Source organism: Pezoporus occidentalis, unplaced genomic scaffold, assembly GCF_034315485.1.
Source record: "Pezoporus occidentalis ecotype Australia unplaced genomic scaffold, CSIRO_AGI_Poc_V1 ctg4, whole genome shotgun sequence".
NCBI classification, from domain to species: Eukaryota; Metazoa; Chordata; class Aves; order Psittaciformes; family Psittacidae; genus Pezoporus; species Pezoporus occidentalis.
In genome coordinates, this window is record NW_026915724.1 from 6664861 (window position 1) to 6685072 (window position 20212).

Sequence of the window (20212 nt, forward strand, 5' to 3'; positions counted from 1 at the left end):
GAAAGTTCTACTTTGATATCATGGAAGTTCCTTGTTTTTATTGCGTGGAAATCCACAATTATAATGGTAATAAAGAATTTGTAGGAGTAAAAGGGGTGGGAGAGCGGGGAGCGGATAGGATGCACCTAGGGGAAATATTAACAGTAAATAACTTTCTAGAGCGTTGGTTTTGGAATGTAGGTGGTTGTTTTTTGGCTTTGTTTTTATTTTTCCAGAAGTGTTCACTCTTGCCTTGTGTTGCTCCTGTTGAGGTGACAGTTAAACCCTCATGAATGGTTTTGACAGAGCAGAACTGTCAAAGCTCTCAAAGTTTAGGATAAAGTGTTTGATTTTAATGTATTGGATTAATTGTTGGGACTGCAAGCAGGAGGACTTGGCTAGTGAGGATAATAATAAGATTTAAATGAGTCTTTGCTTTATAATAGCATGGCAGCGATTTCTTTTGTGTGTTTGTTGGTGGTTTTTGTTTGGGTGTTTTTTTGGTGGTGGTTCTTTTTTTTTTTTTAAGCAATTTAACAGCAAAAAGCTTGCGCTGAGTATGACGTGCACTTGAAGAAGGAAAACTGAACTGTATCTCAACCCTTTCTTCTAAGTCCACACAAAGTGTTTGAAATCAATTGAGGAATTTGAAACCTAATTTTTTAGTTTGACTTGTGATTATCAGTTATATAAAATACAGTCAGTATATTAATGCTTTAAAAGAAGTCCAGGAAACTTTTAATGTGCTTTTAAACTGCAGTTAGAAAGCCATAGCAGCTTTGCCTTATGATGTAATTCTAGAATATCATTTTTAGAGGCAATGCTGCTGCTTTCTACCTGCAGTTTTTTGGTTTGAGTATTTAAAATAGGAGCAAATTAGTCGGAAACAGTGTTTTTAATGAAGAAAATACGTTGTTAAAATCACAGGAACTTGCTAGATTTTGTAGCTAGTTAAGAATGAGAATTTAGTGATTTTATGTTGGACATGGAGCTTTCATTAGCTACTTTTGTATTCCTTACAGGTTATTTATATTAAATTTTAGAGAGCTCCAGAAGTAAAAGTCTGTCTAAAGTAGTAGTCTTCCAGTTTGGCCAGCATTTTTAGAAGTAAGTGGGGTGTTTTACTTTCTCATTTTCTCATGTTGGTAAATGTTTGATATTTTAACTGTCAGTCTTCAGCGGAAGTTTACAAACTTTAAACAAAATACTGCATTAACCTTTGTAGCTCTGCCTTGCTTTGGTACTAATATAAAGAAATTGTTGGGAAAAAAACCTTAATACCCTTATATCTGAAATGGTTGAGAATTTATGGGAGGTTTGAACCCCAGACTTCTGTGGCTACCTTCAACAGTATGTGAAAGTAAGACAGTGTTTTATGGGGGGAGGAAATCACAGTGCTCATAATTTATAGAATTAACTTAGAATTGAAGAAAATAAACTCATAATTGTTTGCATATCTGTTGAAATTCTTACTGCAACAACTTTTTGCTATACTTCTCCCCCCGCCCCACACGCATAATGATCTCTGAGAATGTGTTCAATCGTTTGTTCCTGACATTTGTTTCAAGGTCAGTCAGTGAATAAGGCTTGCCACCTGTAGGTTTCAGTTTATGGTAATTTGCATTATTAGTTAGTCTCAGTTGCCTGGCCTTAGAAGAAATTGAATTTTTATTGCAGTTATTCATGTAGGTTATGTTGGATTGGGGGGTAGAAAAAGAATGCATTGAAGCATTAGGATTTTCATTTCATTTCATGGTCAGGTGGAGTGGGGGAGCCACCTGTACTGTAAAAATTATTGATTAGTATTTGAGAGTTAGACTGTTGTGTACAGTGTAGTATTTTGGGATGTTTTTTCTATTCACTTGCCATCATTTAAACAGCTATCATGATGATCACACAGCAGCATGAAATATGGTAAATACTGTCTTTCTGGTCATGACAGATTTCTTAAGATGAGGTTAATAAAGGCAAGGCATACCCACTGGTTTCTTGTATGTTCTCATACAAAATGCAACATAAGTATTGGTGACTTCAAAAAAGAAAATGTTTTCTACCCTATGTCTTCAATTCAGGTTTTTCTTCTAAAATTATGTAATTACAAATAAGCAAGAGATATTAAAGCAACTTACTGAGAATGTACTGAGAATAATTTGATTATTTTTAATGCTCATGTGAATTAAAAGCTGCATTGTATTTGCCCTTGCATTTGGGACAGTTACAGGCTTTGGTATGCATACAGGTAACGAGTTAAGTTTAAGGTAAGTGGGTGCTAGCTTTCTTGGTAAGATACTTCGTTTAGTGGAAGACCTTGTATATCCAATGTAGAATATTGTAAATGCAGAATAATAGTAATAGTTAGCTGCAGGTGCATATGCAGACAATCATAGCTTTTTCTGACTTGCACTTCCAGAGAAAGAAAACGAGAGAAAAAAAGGTTAATAAGGGTTTTGGCTTACAGATTCGTATTTCCATTTTTAGTTCTGCAGTTTTAACATCTTTTGCTAATTTTCTGTATGATGAATAAAGTTTTTGATGGGATCTCGTGGTTTAAAGCAACAGTCTGAAAACAAGCCCTACTTTTTAAAGCTTGACACTTTGTTACCGAGGCTTCACGCAAATCCCAGAAGGGTGGCAAGTTCTGTCTGTCAGCTGCATAGTGTTAACCTTGACCATATGCTTTCTATGGTAAATGTAAAGTAGCCTCTTCCCTTTTCGCATGTAAGTGGGTAAGACACAATAATTAGCTAGCATTTGTTGCGTGATGCTGTAGGTTAAGAGGATTTATGCTGGGAGATGATGTGGTGAAGTTGATTTATAGGATTTTTATTTCACATGTCAAAACCTGTTGTATAGCAAGGCTATCAAAGTTTTCTGTATTACTAAATGAATAATATGAAATTTATATATGCAAGAAGAAATGTCAGGTTTCTCAATATATTGCTAAATATGTGAATGTTATCTATCGACATCTGTGAAACTGCTCAAAAAGAGTGCTTTGTATTATCCTTTGTTTTTGTTTTGCAGTGCTTTTGTATTTCCAAATAAAAATAGTATTAATGTTTTTCTCTTGATGCTGAAATTCTAAAGCTCTGCTCTCACTTGGGGGTTATTTTGTGGAGGTTATTCTTGAAGATTTTTATGTGGTAAAAATAGAGGAAATGGCTGGATTTTGTTGCAGAATTAGAATGGTTTGTAATGTTCTAAGTTTCAAAGAATGAGTTAAAATATTATGTATCATTAAGCATTTGGTAAAAATAACCACTCAGACATAATTAATTTTTAGTATGACTGCTTAAAACAGTTCTTTGGAAAATACTGGAAACCTATCCAGCTATGTTAACTTTGAAGTCTACTTTTTAATTCCCTGACTCCAATAGTAGCCATTTCTGACATGATATCATAACCATATTTGTGGATATAAATTCTATATTTCTTTTTGTATTGCCAGCTCTGGCCATTTATAATGTAGTAAAAAAAAATAGTTCAAAAAGAATTTTGAAGGCACTTGAATTGAAACTTAGAATAAATGTTCACAAGCTCAGTTACATGATTCAGAAAATTCTGGACGTTGATTTCTGTCTCCCAAGGCTGCAAGAGCCTATGTCTTTGCCAGTCATTTTACTTAGGTGCCAGATTTTATCACATGCCCCAGGACATTGCTGTCTTGGAAAAGTGAAGTGATTTTGCACTCATGTCTGCTTCAGGCTCTTTGGCCTTCACAAATGAGACTTCCCGGTGTTGTAGTTTCTGTAGGGACCCAGTCCAAGTGGAAATCAAGATGCAGCAGGATTTCTGTCTCGTGGTTATTACATATTGGGATTTGAAATATTCATTTCACAATGAATACTTTTCCTGTAAATTGGTCTCTTCATGGTATGTTAAAGTATGTATGATTTACAGAGTTAGTTCATGCATTGATAATTTACTGAGAATCTTAAAACTCTTCATTGTATAAAAGCAGATTGAAAGAAATTACTGCTTGCCTGAATATTTAACAAGAATCAATAATCAGCAAACAAGGTATTTCATAATCTGTCAGTGTAGTACTTTTATTTAAAAATAATTTCAAACATCTGTATTACAATTTTTATGTGTACAGATATTTGTAAAATTTTCTATTTTCCCTGACAAGATGTGCTTTTAAGAGTATATCTTAAAATACTCAGTAACATTTAGTTTTATTATGAAAAGAGGGGAGGAGCTGGGAACTTAAATATGGCTTTGTGCAGCTTTGCTGAGGATCCTTTATTATTTATAGTTTCATTAATGCTGTAGTATAACAAAGTTGGAATCTATTCTTCCTTTTATATTAGAAAATTACTTCTTATTTTTCCATGCGCTGCATATAAGATTGAGTAATGAATTTAGCTATATTAGAACTCTGGATTTAAGCAGTGATTGTAACTGTGAGGGGAAAAAAAAAGGCTTTTATATCCCAGGTATGAATTTGTAAGGAAATTATTGTAAAAATTGTATTCTTACCTGGCTAACCCATTTTAAAGAAGTATTGCCCATAATGTCAATGCTTGGTACTTTCAATACCTGCAAGATAGAAATTAGGTGCAAGTTTATTACGATGCTTTAGTGGCTACATTCTTAAATTTATGTATGTATGTATTTGTTTTAATTGTAGAATGTGGGGGGTTTGTATTGGTTCTTAAGAGTAACTTTTGATGTATGTTGTTACTGGAAACCTAAGACTCAGGTTCAGATGTCCAGCATAGGTGCTTTATATATCTGATTGAGAAGCATAATTATGTGACATGGGAATATCTCTTCTAGTTTAGTAAGTTTATGTACGAGTTTTAAAAATATATTTAACATAACTTTTGTTAACTTTCTAGTTGTTTTTTAGGTAGCAATGCACAAGATTTTTGTTGTTAAGGTAGTTCTGGTACGATTTAGGTCTTAATCCACAGCAGCATGATGGTGATAGTCCTATATATTTTGATGATGTTAGAAGATAAGGCTAATTTGGTTTTCTTTTCTTGGATGGGGTGGGTAGAAGGCTTTTGCCTCCAACCCTCTTGTGGATCTACATGTAAAGCACAATCAGGGTGTTGAATAACCTCTTTCTGTTAGTTGCAATGGGGAAATAGGGCAGCTCTTGACTTTGGAGAGTGAGGTTGGCTTTTTTTTTAACGCACATCTCAATAGCCTTACATAGCCTTAAGCAAAACAGTATTTTAGCTGAAATGCAATGGCAATGAAATATGAGCGGTACCTTTGCCAAAACACACATTCTGCAATTGATAAACAAATAGTAATTCATTGTAAGAAAATACTCAATTTATATGTATTAATTAGACATTACATATGTGCTTGAAGATCTTAGTGTTTATTAAATATTTATAAAATCACATTGAAACATAAGTTAGTGGGTTTGCAAGAGAACTCAATACCTAGTAGAGAAATCAGCTGGGATATTGGTCATAATTATGTGTCATCACACTGTCTGGAGTGAACTGAGCTATCTCTACGAAGTTAGAGAAGCATTTTAAGTAGCATGAATCTAGAAATGTGATACTTTTCTTGGATTATTAGTCTTCCATCTCAGTACCTGTGGTGGTCTTCCTACTGAAGATGCTTTATTCTTAATGAGTTAACATCATCTCTCCATTGCACTGCTGTGTGCTGTGTAAAGATAACTTTTTACATAGCATAGCAAAGTCGAAAATTTTATGTCATATTTGTTGAACAGCACGGATGTGTTCATAACCTATTTCCATTTTGCAACAAATCAGGTGAGGAGCCAGGAGGGGTAGCCAAGAAAAAAACTAGAGTCAAAGGTATTCTTAAAGTTCTTTTTCTTGTGGAACTTTATGCAGATAATGATGTCTGAAATGCATGCACATTGCAAATACAAACTGCAGATTATAATAATGTTTACTAATACTAGCTGTGTTGGCTAAGTGTTGTTTAATGGTATAAACAAACTATTATCCTTCCCATTTTTCATTGTTTTGGTGGCGTTATTTTTAATACTGTTTGTAATTTAATGGCAATGTGAATGCTTTCCTAACTAGAGATTTTGTTTGTGCAATTTTATTTTTATTTTTTTTTACAAGGGTTGTTTTGTTTGGGTTAAAAGTAGTTTATGGTAACTTCATATTATGCATGTGTTTAAAAACAAAAAACAAAAGAAAAAACCCAATATTCTGATTTATGTGTAGTTTTTACTCTGTGAAATCCTCCTTTAGTTATCTTATATGAATTCTTAATGCTATTACTATATCGTAATTGGACTTGAGCACCTGAATTTCTTTAAGTCTGTACTTAAATAGTTTAATCTGTTTCTTTCTTATGGAAGGAAACATTTAGGTAAAATTCAATAACTTCCCTTTTAATATCATTGCAGGATTGATTGCAGTGATGAAACTTACCATTTTTTTCCCAAAAGCTTAAAGTAGGATAGCTTGCAACCGATTTATACCATATATTTAATTATAATTTCATTTCTTCATGATCAGGACATAATGGTCTAAATGTTTCAGTGCAACAGAGAGACTAAGAAATCTAATTAGCCTTAGCAAAACACCAAGTACCAGATGTAGTTCAGGTACTTAATTTCTTAGATATGCTCAGCTATTTCCACACAGCATGGCATTATGTAAAGAACACAGTCTCTTTGTTTCATTAAAGACATTTAGACTTTAATGGGATTTTTCTAGCAGTATGTGAAAAATGCACACTATAATATAAAATCTCATTGGTGAAAAAGTGCGTTTCCTGAGGGAAGCTTTAATACTCATGTATGAACGTGACTTCTCTTGGCATCTTCTGTGCAAGCTGAAATTTTCAGCATTTGTTCTACATTGTGCTTGGTATGACTTGGTTGCAAATTGCTTGTTTCTAAGAATGTAATAAATATAATTTAGCAAGTCATTACTGAGTTTTTCATTATTTGTCAGTGTTTGGTATAAGAATGAAGAAATGGTACGATACAGTTTGAATGCTTTATGTCAAAAAACATTTGGAAGAATACATGATGTTATTCCTTTTAGTTTGAGCTGTGTGACTGAATTGTTCTTTCCACAGAAATGTTACGCAGTGGTTAGAGACAGATGTTACAGGAGAAATGTCACTTGCCTGCTTTTTACCTTCCAGACTGTGATTTCTCTCAGAAGTTTGAATAAAAACAGAGCTGTTGTATTTTATATATGAAATTGCGATTGCTTTTTCACTAATATGAGAGTATTAATTTTAAAATTAAATGTAAATACTGTATTTAAATCAAATGCAAATGCTGCTGGTGGAATCCAGGACAGCTGCATACAAAGATTTTATGGAAAAAAAATCATAAATTTTATTGAGTTAAAAATTATTTTTGAGAATGCTGCTGATACTGGCACATATTTTTGGAACTGTGGGCAAAGTGGAACTTAAATATTAAACATCTAAATTCCAAGGATGTTTTTCTGACTGTTCTTCAGATGTGTTACCTAGATACTGTGTCACAGCCAAATGTGACTTGAAATAGAGAAAATAAGCACAAAGCAAGCAAAAAAAAAAGTATTACTAATAACACTACATATAGAAAATGTAGGAATTAATTTACAGTTGCTAGTTTGAATTCACTGCATATGTGTGAACCAAGTAAAACTTTTTGGAGTTCATTTAATTCAGCAGGACATTGCTGTTTCTTCTTACTTATGGTGTACTTATTTCTTATTTTTGTAAAATATGTACTTCAGATACATTTTTAAGTCTTGGCTTAATCAGAGGTAACAATGTCAGTAGAACATAATATACATTTGTGTTGTTATAACACTTGCATTTGTAGTTTTAGAAAGTTGAGAAAATTGGAAGAATAATTATTTTGGTGATGCTCTTGACATTTATAGATCCTACCATTGTACGATCTATAGAATCTCTCGTCAAAGATTCAAAATCTACTGTGATTTTCATACTTGCAGAGAAAACTGATTTTAGCATTCTGCACAAGTTAGTTAACAGTAAGCTAATAAAGGCATGGTTTTTAATGGATTAATGCTTTATTTGGGTGCAGTTGCAGTAAGCTGAGGTTAGTTATTGGCTGGCTGCATGGTGTGAGATATTGCCAAAAGTCAAAACTAATTGTTCAAATTGCTTCAAGCTCAAATAGTTAATTATGCAAGTTAAAATTGGTGCCTAACAAACATTAAGTAATAATTCAATCAAAGCTTTTAGATGGTTGTTCATAAGATGTTTTCTGATCTAAGAATGGTTTTCTTATTGAACATTTCCTCTTTTTTAAATGAAAAACTGAAAAGTAAAAGAAGCTGTTAAAGAACCACTCAAGAAATTAAGGGAGAAGCAGGAATCCAAAAAGGAGGATAACAAAGATGAGGAAGAAACCAAGAAAGCCAGGAAAGGAAAAGATGCTGCTGATCGAAAGGACAAGAAAGCTGTTGATACGAATAAGTTAAAGAAAGATTCTGACAAGGCTAAAAGAGACAGAGAAAAGGAAAAAAGCTCAGACAAAAATGTAAAATCCAAGGAGGCTACAAAAAAATCAGCCAGTGAAAAGGATGGTACTAGTCAGGTGGGAAAAGAGAAAGAAACAAAAAAGGTAGCTAAAAACCCATCCAAGGAAGACAAGAAAGAGAAGAACTAAATAGAGTATCAGTTCTGCTACCAAGGAACAGACCTGAAGAATGAGAAATTCAGCATATGTATGTGAATGTGGTAAATATGGCAATAAGAACATAATATTTTCTGGAAATAATTGTGAACAAAGGCTATATATAATAATATTTTTTAAAAAGCTGTTAAGCATGTTCTTGCAGTGTAAACACAAAGCAGAAAATGTCTTCTGTGAATCTCAAATACGTACATATGTGAATATGCCTGCATAACTGTGTATTGAAAACAATCAAATGTGGAATCAATGCAAATTACTTCAGACATACTCTGAATCTCTTGGGTTGTTTTGCTCTTTCATTGTTTCCTCATATTAAAATGCTTTTTTCTTGATATGGGGATGAAAATGTTATGCTGTATATTAAATGCAAGTTTAAAAGCAGCATTAAGAGGATTTTCTGGACACCTAAGAGGAAAATAGTTTTTGTTTCATAAAAACAACCAAGAGGATTGTTAATGGAATGTATTGTCATAGGAACCTAGCAAATAATTGTAAATTATTCCCTGCTAAACTTTTTTTTTCCCTAAGTATGCCGAGAAAACTATTTAATACGCATTCAGTCCAACTTTAGTGCTGTGTTAATTTGAGACTTCAGTGTCTGCTCAACCAAAATGTTACAATACTTTTGCTTATTGATCCTGTGACAGTATGTTCTGCTTTCTTCTTTCATTTATTTATTTATTTATTTATTAGCTATCTTTAAGTCTGAAAACCTGATTCATTAGCTTCATTGTCAGTGTTCAGTTAACTGCGTGCTGATTTTTCTGAGTTTCCTAAGCTTCTGGTAATGAACATTTCTAAAAATTAGGCCACCTATTTAACCATTGATGGGTATTGTTGGATTCCAGTCACATTTTAAGTGATGCACTGCTTACTACTAGTGTATTCTGGTTGAACTTGATTAGAGAACACCTTACTTATTTTTGCAATTACTGTTTTCTATAAACACGACTTTTCAAGTACGTGATACTTCTGTAAGCAAGCTCCTGTGTTAGTTTGCTCTTATAGTTCCTGTATTTTTGGCACAAAAGAATGATTTATTCAGTAGTCTCATTAAAATAGACAAAGTTACAAAACATTTCTGCAGAGATATTTTAGTATGTTATTGAATCTATACTTGCTTTCATGTTTATATGGGAAAGTAGTATATTCTAATTTTACCAGACAAATAATATTGCTGGGTATATTGAAATACTGATTGCACAATAAAATGACACAAGATTCAGAATGAAATTTGTAATTAAATTTGAAGTTTTATTATTGTTATATTGCAGTATCATTTTAAAGAAAACAAAACTAAGGAGTGAGATTGAGCATAAGTATGTCTATGTGGGTGGTGGTGTAAGATTAGGGTCCTGATGGTTGCTTCTTTTCCTAGTTTTGCTTAAATGTTGTGTATAGCAGTTGGCAATACACTTACCTCAGACTTGCAGTAAAGAACATACATGTGTAAGATGCTTTGATCCCTACAGGTATAGAAGGTGGTAGAATAAGATCTAATCTGTTGGGGTTTTTTAGAGGAAATTTACAAAAAATAGTTTAAATGAAAACTGTAGAAAATAGTACTGTAGGTTAAGATTCTAGCTGTGATATTTAACAGATTATATACTGAGCTATTTTCTAAATATTTATATATGTGTGAATAAGGAATTAAAAGATGTGTGTGTTGTAAACATTGTAATGCTTAGCAAAAACCGACAGAATGAAGATCTAATAAATGTACTTGCATAATGAGCATTCTTTTTTAGGTTGTGAAGATGATAGACGTGTTTATTAATCTTTGGTCTGATAAGTGCTAAGATAGATATTTAACAGAGGAGCACTCAAATCACACTTAAGTAACTGTCTGGGAGTGAATTTGGAATGAGTTGCCTTTCTGATTATTGTATCTATGACCCAAAGTCTAGATGGTCCTAAAAAGAGTTTTGTTGTGGGTTTTTGGGTTGTTGTCTTTTTTTTCCTCCCCTCTTAATTTTTGTTTCATTTTGTTTAAGCAGCACACCAGGCTATATGGATAGCCACACAATAAAATGAGGTTTTTGCCCCAGGCGTCTGTTGTGCTGTTGTATATCTCCATGGAATAGTACTGTCATTTAACTTAACATAGCAGATTACCACATAAGCTCAAAGAATGCACCACACAAGTAAAAACTGAGTGCAACTTTATTTCAATAAAAATATGAGACAAAATAGTATCTTGCAAAAAGTAAATGACTTAACATATTACATACTTGACAGGGTTGAATAAGTACTGTAGATAAACACATCGTGGATGTGTATAAAAGCCTGAAAGCAAAGTTGAGAAATGTGCAAGCTAAACAACCAAAATACTCTTTTTAGTATCTTTCCTTTCACAACAGTCTGGTTGGCTGTGAAATATTGAGTATCTTTTGAAATACTTTGAATCTATTTATTCATGAAGCAAAGCAAGTGGTTGTCTAGAATTGGAGATGCAGGTTGTCAGAGAATATGAGGACTTTCTTTAAAGAGGTGTGTATGTAAGGGAACTGTATTTTTGAAAACAAGTGGCAGTTTCTATGCTTAGAGATTCTAAAGTGTGAGGCAGTGGCTTATAAAAGTAACTGAGTTTATCTCAATATGTAGTTACAGATGATTGCAGAAGGAAGTAACTTCTTACTCTTAATGTAAGTCTTCATAATATTTTTTAATGTTTCAGGGTCTTAACGGTGCAGAAAAAAACTGGCAAAAAATAGAGTCTAAATTTGGTGCCTTTTTTTTTCTAGCTTCTTACCTTGATTCCATAGTAGTGGACTCTTGATTACAGTACTTCTAGATACAGCCTAACTACTTATCTTCATGTAACTTGAATAATATAAAAAGGTGTAAGTAGAATTCATCCTGTTACTTCTGTTCCCATTGTTTACATAGAGCAGTAGAATAAATATATATTTTTCTCAGGATGCATAAAATAATAAAATCTCTCTACATAGTCATTTTGAGACATACTAGTCCTATTGATATTGAGATACGTTTGACTTCAGCATGACATGGCAATTAAAACCAAAACCCAAACCAAAAAAACTAGGCTTTACTGACTTGAAATATAGTACTTGTTCCACTTAAAGTTACTTTCCCAAGACTGTTAGCAGTCAGGAGTGCTCATTATAGTGTAGCCTCTGCTTTCTTAAATACTATTTTTCTACTGATTTCTGTGCATACAGGTCTTGAGAAACTACTTTGTGTGCTTAAGGTAGTTTTATCTTCATCTTTATTGACCTTGGAACTTAAATGTGAACCTTGGAAAAATGGCGTAAGATTATAGGAGAATTCCATTTGGAAGGGACTTCAGGAGATCCTTATTCCCGCATCCTGCTCAAAATGTGGTCATCTCAGAGATATGACTAGGTTACAGTAGCTGTTATCTAGTATGGCCTTTAAAACCTCCAAGAATGGGAATGCACAACCTTTCTGTGCTGTGTCTTTCCACTGATTTGACTGTCCTCATGGGGTGGGTGTGTGTAAGTTTGGGTTTGTTTTGGTTATGTTTTTGTTTTTCTCACACCCAGTATGAATCTCTGTTGTTTAAGTCTTGCTTGAAACCTTCCTGAAGAATAGTTTAGGCTAATACCAATACATTCTTTCTTGAGGATGTGTCTTAAAATGTGGCATAATCTTTCAGGGCTATAAATTATCTCTTACAAGGATGTTGATTATTGCTGGTACTGGTTCCTTTCTTTTCATTGTGTTTTGATCTAGAAAGACTGTGGTATAAATAGTAAGTATCTTAGTGGTAAAATGCCATCAGTCATGGTTTTTTTCTGTAGTAATTTAGTTGTCAAAAGAAACTGGAGATTGAGATAACCTTATTTGACTTTCTGTCCAAAGAGAAAACAGTGAGAAAAGCCTGTTGCCTATTTTTCTTCTGGATACTGATTTGGTGTTGGGAATAGCACAGTCATTTGTTCAGTTACTTTTAAATAAAGGCATGTGCTTAAATTTCTGTTCCTTTTTTCTCCTCATTATATGTTGGTCTTCAAAACATATTTGTTTATTATCCGAATAATCTTTGAATATATCACTGTATATCAGGACAGATGTGTAATTGAATACATTTTGGAGAGTTTTGGCATCAGTTAATCTAATTGAAACAGCTTTCTTAGTTTATAATTGAATAAGATCAAAAAAAGCATGAAGTTAACTTTATAACTGAAAAATGCAGGCCTTAAAGAAACATCTGTCCCAGCACAGCCAATATCACCAGCATCTGAGGAGACCATCCAGCCTGCTGAGAAATCATATGTTGAATCAGGTAAGGCCTTTTGTAAACTAAACTAACTCATTGTGTTCTTTGGGTAAAAAAAATAACTCTTTTGTTGATTTTTATGTGTTGCTTATCCACTTAAATTGATTTAACAGTAATCACTGTTGATAACTTTATATAAATCACTGACCATGAAAAGCTTGTAATTTAAATGTATAGAAGGCACTCTTGTCAACTCTCATGGAACCATATCCCATCAGAATAACTTTCTGTTGATGCACTGTTGTGGTTTTTATGTATATGCAACAGCAAATTCTCTACCTCAGAAAGCCCAAAACCAGCCAACCGAACGTAAAACTAACAGTCAACTTTGTAAGGTTAATCAAATATTCACTTTTCCACTAAAATGAGTAGTATATCATAAATACAGTAAATAGAAAAAAAAAATCATTTAAACATTTTAAAAGCCCCATAGAATTAGTAAAATTCATTAGGTTTAAGAGGAATTAAAAAAAATACTTCTATATGTAAGATTTCATATATGTGATTGGCATTTTTGTGTTACTCAGAGACTACGTGTTTTCTCCTGTTCCTTGAAAAGGCTAATCCGACTCGATTATTTATGTGACCCTAGCACAACCCACAAATGTTGAACATATGGTCAATAAAATAGAATTTGTTTTTAAAAGACTCGCATTACTTTTTTTAAGTTATAGTTTGTAAAATATGCAAAGTTAAAAATTTTCTTTCTTTCCACCCCCCGTAACTTTGTACCATTTTGGGTCTTTATTTGAACAATGCATTTATTTGGTTTTGTGCTGTTGGGTTTCTCAGTGTTAATTTCAGGACATTTATACGAAGGCAACCCTTCATACAAATTCCTGTTGTGTCCTGGGCTGGTGTGGTAGCTGGTAATAATTTGTCCCTGAAATCAGTTTGTGATTAATTCTGGTGTGACTTGATACTGTAATGTTAGTATGTATTTTACCTGTTTATGAAGCCAACAAAATCCTACTTCTGCAAGTGACATTTTGTTGACTAACGTGACATCCTAGTGCTGCTGCCTAAAATGTAGGAAAGTAATGGATGAAAATAATTACTTTGAAAAAGAATTCTTGGTTTGAATAGATACCTGAAGTTATCAGTGTTACTGCCACTGAGAAAAATATACGTGCTGAGAATGCAATGTAGATAAATTCTTCTGATTCATCTTCAGAATTAATTTAGTGTGATTAAGGCAACACTTCCCATACTGGAGAGTAAGCAAACCCAAATTGTTTTTTGTTATCGTGCAAGTTGCAGAGGTTCACCAAGTCTGTCTCTGCAGAACTTTGTGGAATGGAATAAGAACTTCATGGAGGCTACTGAAAGCTGCAAGCCTTGACCTAATGTTTAAACTTTGCCTTTTGCACTTACCTTCACTGTAATTTATAATCCTTTTAGAGCACAAGAATGCTGAGGTAGAATTGGAAGAAGAAATTCAGTCTGTTCTTCGTGAAGCTCTTCACTCCCAGCCTGGTAATGCATTAATGCTTAGAAGTCACTGAAGAATTTATAAATACCACTGTAGGGTAGACTGTAGAATCTCAAGAGTCTGGTTTTGGTACGTACTTCAAGTACTCATGCCTGCACAAAGCATTCTAATCAGCTAATTTGTTATTTGCAAGAGAATACAGGAAGTTCAGTCACCAAATCCTAAAACTGTGGCCTCTTCCCCAGGGGGTAGCAGTAGCTCAAATCAATCACTTGACAAAAGCTTCTTCAAAATACTGGGTGGAATGCAAGAGTAGGTAAGCAGAGGCGGTTTTTACCGTTGGGCGAAGGAGGCACTGGCAGGTCAGTGCAGATACTTCGGGTTTATACTGCTGGAAGGTGCAGACAAGTCATCTGTCCTCATCCCCTTTGGAAACCAGTTGAAAAACATGAAGGGTATGCTGAAGACAGAATGCTTGCAGGTGATAGAATTTGCCAGGGTATGTATTCTCTAACAATCTGTATGATTGATTAGGAGAGAGACATGAAGATGTAGATGAAAGTGTAAATAACCAAGTGAAGGAAGAAGTACATGGAGAAACACTTGAAGCTACCACAACAGATGACTTGCTCACAGAATTAGAGAATGAACTGCCAGAAGCATATGAGACACCAGATTCAGTTCAGAAAGGTATCCAAATAACTAAATATAATGAAAATTAAATTCTGTCAGAAATAAGAACAGACAAATGGAAATGTGTCACTAAAAATTTGATTAATAATTCCTGCTTGCAGTAGAGACTTAACAAATGTTAACCACAGCAAGTATTATTTAGAAATTTTTTTTTAAATCAATGCCTTGAGTTTTAAAATCAATATAACTGTATATTGATATAAATATATATTATATTTAATTACTGCTATACCAGCTTTCAACCAAACAAATTCTCTTCCCAGTAAGAGAGACTTCTTTAATATCTGTATGGAGTCTGCTCCTGGACTTCCTAGTTTATCAAACTACTTTTTATGAATTTATTAGCACAGCCTTTTATAGACACTTAGTCTCATTCTACTTCTGTCATGGCTTAAGCGACTCTAATATAGCGCTCTAAGAGAATAATTGTTTGTAATCAAAATATTAAAGAAGAATCATATGATCTAAATCCAATTCAGGAAAAAAATGTTTCTGAATGCTTTTTTAGATGTACTACTGAAAATTTTACATATATCTTAATACCTGTTCTTTTTGGAAAAATTCATGTCATTGATCAACTAAAAGTTTTGATTGCTAGAAATACACTGGGATTTTTTTCTTTGCAACTGAAGTAATTAATTTCACTTTATGTCTATTATATGACCTTGTTTCTATATCTTTCATTCATCCACAGTGCAAGTTAAAATAGGGGAATAGAGGAGAAATTAAAATTCCAATTATTTTAAATCTTTTAAAATGACTAGTAGGAAGGCAGAGTGAATGTTCTGCTTCCTTTACATTTATACAGAAATTTCTGTGGAGAGTCATTTTTTGAGCAAATGTGAGTAGTTTATATGTGTATACATATTCTCAGTATCTTAGAATTATAGGATGCTTAGAGTTGGAAGGAACCTTAAAGATCATCTAGTTCCAGCCACCTGCCATATATAAGAATAAAATATTTCAATCTCTATGCGTATCCTGCTGAAGTCAGAAATTTTCTTAAAATTTCTGCTTAGATATTTAACTATACTTACATAATCTTATGTAATATTCTGTTACAGGATTTGCAGTACCATATATTGATCTAAAAATTTTAAGTTTTGTAAATACATGTTTCTTTCTTAGATGCTGATCTTTTGGAAGATGACCTTGGAGCAATGGAGCCTGAACCATACGAAGCACCAGGTATAATTCTGTTTTTTGAACCTTGGCAATATTTGCTTTCAGTCTCAAAGGAGCAAATTATATGAGAAAGCAAAACAGAAAAGGTTAGACTGGTGTAGGGATAGATAATTTTTTTTATCTTTTTTTCACCAAACAATTATTCTTGATTGTCTTGGATATTTTCACTTTGAATGAGATGACTGTAGTGTATTTGCTATTGCAGATGGTTCTTAAAAAGAATGATGGCAGGTATGGAAACTGTCTTCATTGGTGCAAAAACTTCATTTTACTTTTCTGTGTGTATGATTAGGAAGTGGATAGGCAAGAGATGTGTGGTTGTACAGTCTAAGAAAGTGAGAATGAGATTTGTTGCTTATATTACTATCTTCATACAGCCTACAATGCTAAGGGCATTCTAGCCTGTTATTTTTGGCATTAGGAACTTCTGTTCTCACACGGATCCAGTCACCTTTCAGAAGCATCCAGTTTGTAACCTTTCCTTCAGGACCTTTTCTTTCTTTATTGCCAATTCTACTATCAGAGAGTGAGTCAGCACCAAGAACTAGCCTTGCACTGTCTTTCTGCACACCTTAATTAATCTTTAAAGCTTTTTGGAATTTTGCCTGGACTAATATGATTAGTTTATTCATCTTTGTATTGTGCTTGATATCGCATACAGTGGTGTTAGTGTTTCCCATTATAAAGTCCTGTTTGATGCCAGATAAGACAAAAATAATTTTGTTAGATGCATCTAAAACTACTTGTCCCTGTCTTTGTGGAAGACTGCTGCTTTCCAGTTACCAATTTAGAATCCAAGCTGCGATGGCTCCAAGTGAAAGAGTAGTTACTTTACCTTCAGTACTGTGCGTTGTCAGATGTATCATACTGAGCATATTAATAACATTGCAAAGAATTGTAGTCATAGAGGAAAATAATCCACATATTTAACTAGGCAGCAACAACAAAAAAAAAAAAAGGTAAATTGTTTTAGATCTCTGATGCCAGCAGTGAACATACATGTTTCTCAAGGTCTGATTTCTGGCTTTTCTCTTCTGTAGATCATCACCAATAGGTCCTCCTGGGCATCAGTAAAGAAGCTTCTTTAGAGCTTTGAGGATAGGGGAAGATTACCTTTTTTTATTCTTCTTAAAATAATTATTAAAAAATTGAGGGAGGGTAATGGTTCTTGTGGATCTAGTTTTCATACAGATGGCTAAAACAGAGTGGCCCAACACCTTCCATTAGATTGCTGTGTGTCAAGTTGCAAGTGTTTGTAAGGTTTGTAAGCTATCGACAGACGCATTATGGATGCAAGTTAAAATAATTGATTTTATTTTAACAATACTTTTTTTCATATTTAATTTACAGTTTCACATGAATATAGTATGGATGTGGAAAATACCTTAAGTGATCCAGAAGCTCCAGGTTTGTAAATTTTCATGGCTTCAGGTGACAATGTAATGACTTGTGCTTATATTTTTAAACATGCTTTGAAGTAATGTCATATTGACTGTTTCATCACAGTTTTATTTTCAATTTTTGTTAGTTTCAAATAAGCCTGATTTTTTTTTTTTTTGTACGTTACTGTTACATTTGTGAGTTACTGTTACAAATGCAATTCAGAAATACATAAATATCTTGTTCTGTGAGGAATCTTACTGTCTAATCAATGGATTATCAAAGACCTACTTGTAAATACAGATATCATGGACCTTACTATATTGTGTTACTTACAGTGTAGCTTCTTGAATGTGTTTTACAGTCCAGCTGTCACTTTCAAGTAAACCACTGTAATATTAACTCATTAAGTTTAGTTCTGTTATTCTTGAGCTAAATATGTGATCTTTTAAACTTCTCTTGTGCTATTTAGTTGTTGCATGAAAATTTGATTGGAATATGAAATATTAAATATTTTTATTTAAGGTCACTCTGAGTTAATGCTAGAAGATGCTGTGGAACATTACGCAGGTACACTCCAAAGTCATTTCTTTTTATTGAAGTTTTATTGAATGTGGTCCCCAAACCAAGAGGAAGAAAAAACCAAACCAAATGAAAAAAAAAAAACAAACCCACCAAACAAAAAACACCAAAAATATAAAAAAACAAACCTAAAACCCCAAACAAAGAAAACCAAACTCCTGGAGCTCATAGATAGCATCAGTTCCGTAGTGAGTTACTGCATCTGTATTTCTATTTCCATTCTGAAAAAATAACAAAGACCTTCACAAATATTACTGTAATGTCATCCTAGTGGGCAGAATTGCATTTTGAGGGTTACATTTCCAGTTTGTAATTCAAATTGCATAGAAATGTTTTTGTGGGTAAACAATATTTTGAGTTTACCAATGATGTTGAAGTTGGTATGATAAGTGTCAGGAAAAAGGTAGTATCTGAAGAAGAAAAAAAAAAAGAAAAAGTTTGTAAAAAGAAAATGAATCATAACAGGAGGATTCTAAAATTGTAGAAGTTTTCTATATATAGATACAATCTTAGAGTTTTTCCATTCTGAATTCTAGGTAATTTGTAGATGAGTTCATGAACTGTGTAAGGAAAGCCTGCTCATAGTGTTTTATCTTTTTAAGTCTTTCTCATGATGCCGGAAAATGCTTCAGTTCTTCCTACAAGGTCTTTTAGAAATCTTCACCTTTTTTGAACTCTTAATAACTTTAATACAGGATAAAATACTATAGTTTTGATTATCATATTAGGTCTGAATAAACCATAGATTATTATTTGTGTGTGTTTCATGTCTTAAATTTCAGTGAATTTTTACATTTTGGGGGGGGGGGTGTTTTGTTTGTTTTTTTTTTTAAACAGAAGATACAGTGCACAGCAATTATAATGAAGACCATGGTAAGACAACTGCTATATTTCGTGAAAAGATAGTATCAAGTCTTTAATTAATAAGAAAGTAAAATTGCTTTGCCTTTAAATTTTCTGTGCTGTCACATTACTTTGCAAGTTCGAAGTTAAGGTTTTAGGGGGTTTTATGTTCAAATCCCCTGTGTATGTAAACAATTTATAGCACTAAATCAAGTGTAGAGTATGTGTATAGACTGTATTACCATGTTGGTCCTCTTTTTAGCATACATAGACATGTCAAGTCTTCAACATAGAATGGTAGTACTCGTTTATTTTTTACGTTTATGTAATCTGAGCAAAGGACATAGATTCTTAACTTCAGAATATTTCAGACAGAAAACCTTCAGGTTTATTCTTTGCCATCAGGAAGGAAATTCTGACATCCAGCTTTCGGTTAGAAGTCAAAATCCCATTGTAGGACTTTGAGTGGCCCAAAGGTGTATTTAAGCCCTTAGTGCAAGTTTTTCTCAGTCTACAGAAAAGAATTATTTGCCTCAGCTATGGTGGCCTTGGTGAAATGCGTCTGTTCAATAGAATGGAAAAGTAAAACAGACCTGGCTTTTTCCCTGGGCTAATGGTTTACTCTCCTTTCCAGGAGATACTTATTTTACAATTGGTTCCTAATCAGGAATCACTTCTCTTGTTTCTCACACCTATATATGAATGAGAAGCACCACTTCTAATCTTTACTTTCCGTTCTCCTTCATATGTAGTGACATGAACAGAGAATGCTCAAATGGTTCCTGTCCTTAAGAAGTGTTACCTATACCTGCTTTAATAGTAAGATGTTCATGGAGGTTCCCAAAGTAATCTGCATCAGTTTTTCATAGAATTAGTTCCAAAATCATTGCCTATTCTGCAGTTTCTTGTGGTGGTCCCGCGCAATAACAGTGAATCACTCTATTTTGTAATTCATACTTTTTTAGTATTTAAAAAAAAATCTTATGTAAATAATTTTTTCATATGAGAGTTAGTACCTTTTGCAATAATAAAATTGTCCAAAACATTGGATGAACATTGAACATCTTCAGTTCTAAAATTCACAATACCTATATTGAAAATTTGGACGGTTAGTGGATAGCATTTGTCTATTTTCAGATACTAGCTGAAGTAAAATAATGCATATTCTTAACTTATTTCTTCAGAATTACAAAAATTAGACTGGCTCTTTACTCAAAGATTAGGAGTCTGG

General features: G+C 33.2%; 1 protein-coding gene across 7 annotated transcripts in view; it reads left to right on the forward strand.

The window, feature by feature from the left end:
- Positions 1 to 20212, forward strand: part of ASPH (aspartate beta-hydroxylase) — a 111514-nt gene that overhangs the window by 29419 nt on the left and 61883 nt on the right. For all 7 annotated transcript variants that reach the window (XM_062633302.1, XM_062633303.1, XM_062633306.1 and 4 more), the window contains 7 exons: positions 12783 to 12872; positions 14268 to 14342; positions 14833 to 14988; positions 16120 to 16179; positions 17527 to 17583; positions 18082 to 18126; positions 18976 to 19011. In XM_062633302.1, the coding sequence (XP_062489286.1) occupies positions 12783 to 12872; positions 14268 to 14342; positions 14833 to 14988; positions 16120 to 16179; positions 17527 to 17583; positions 18082 to 18126; positions 18976 to 19011 (519 nt within the window). The remainder of the gene's footprint in view (positions 1 to 12782; positions 12873 to 14267; positions 14343 to 14832; positions 14989 to 16119; positions 16180 to 17526; positions 17584 to 18081; positions 18127 to 18975; positions 19012 to 20212) is intronic.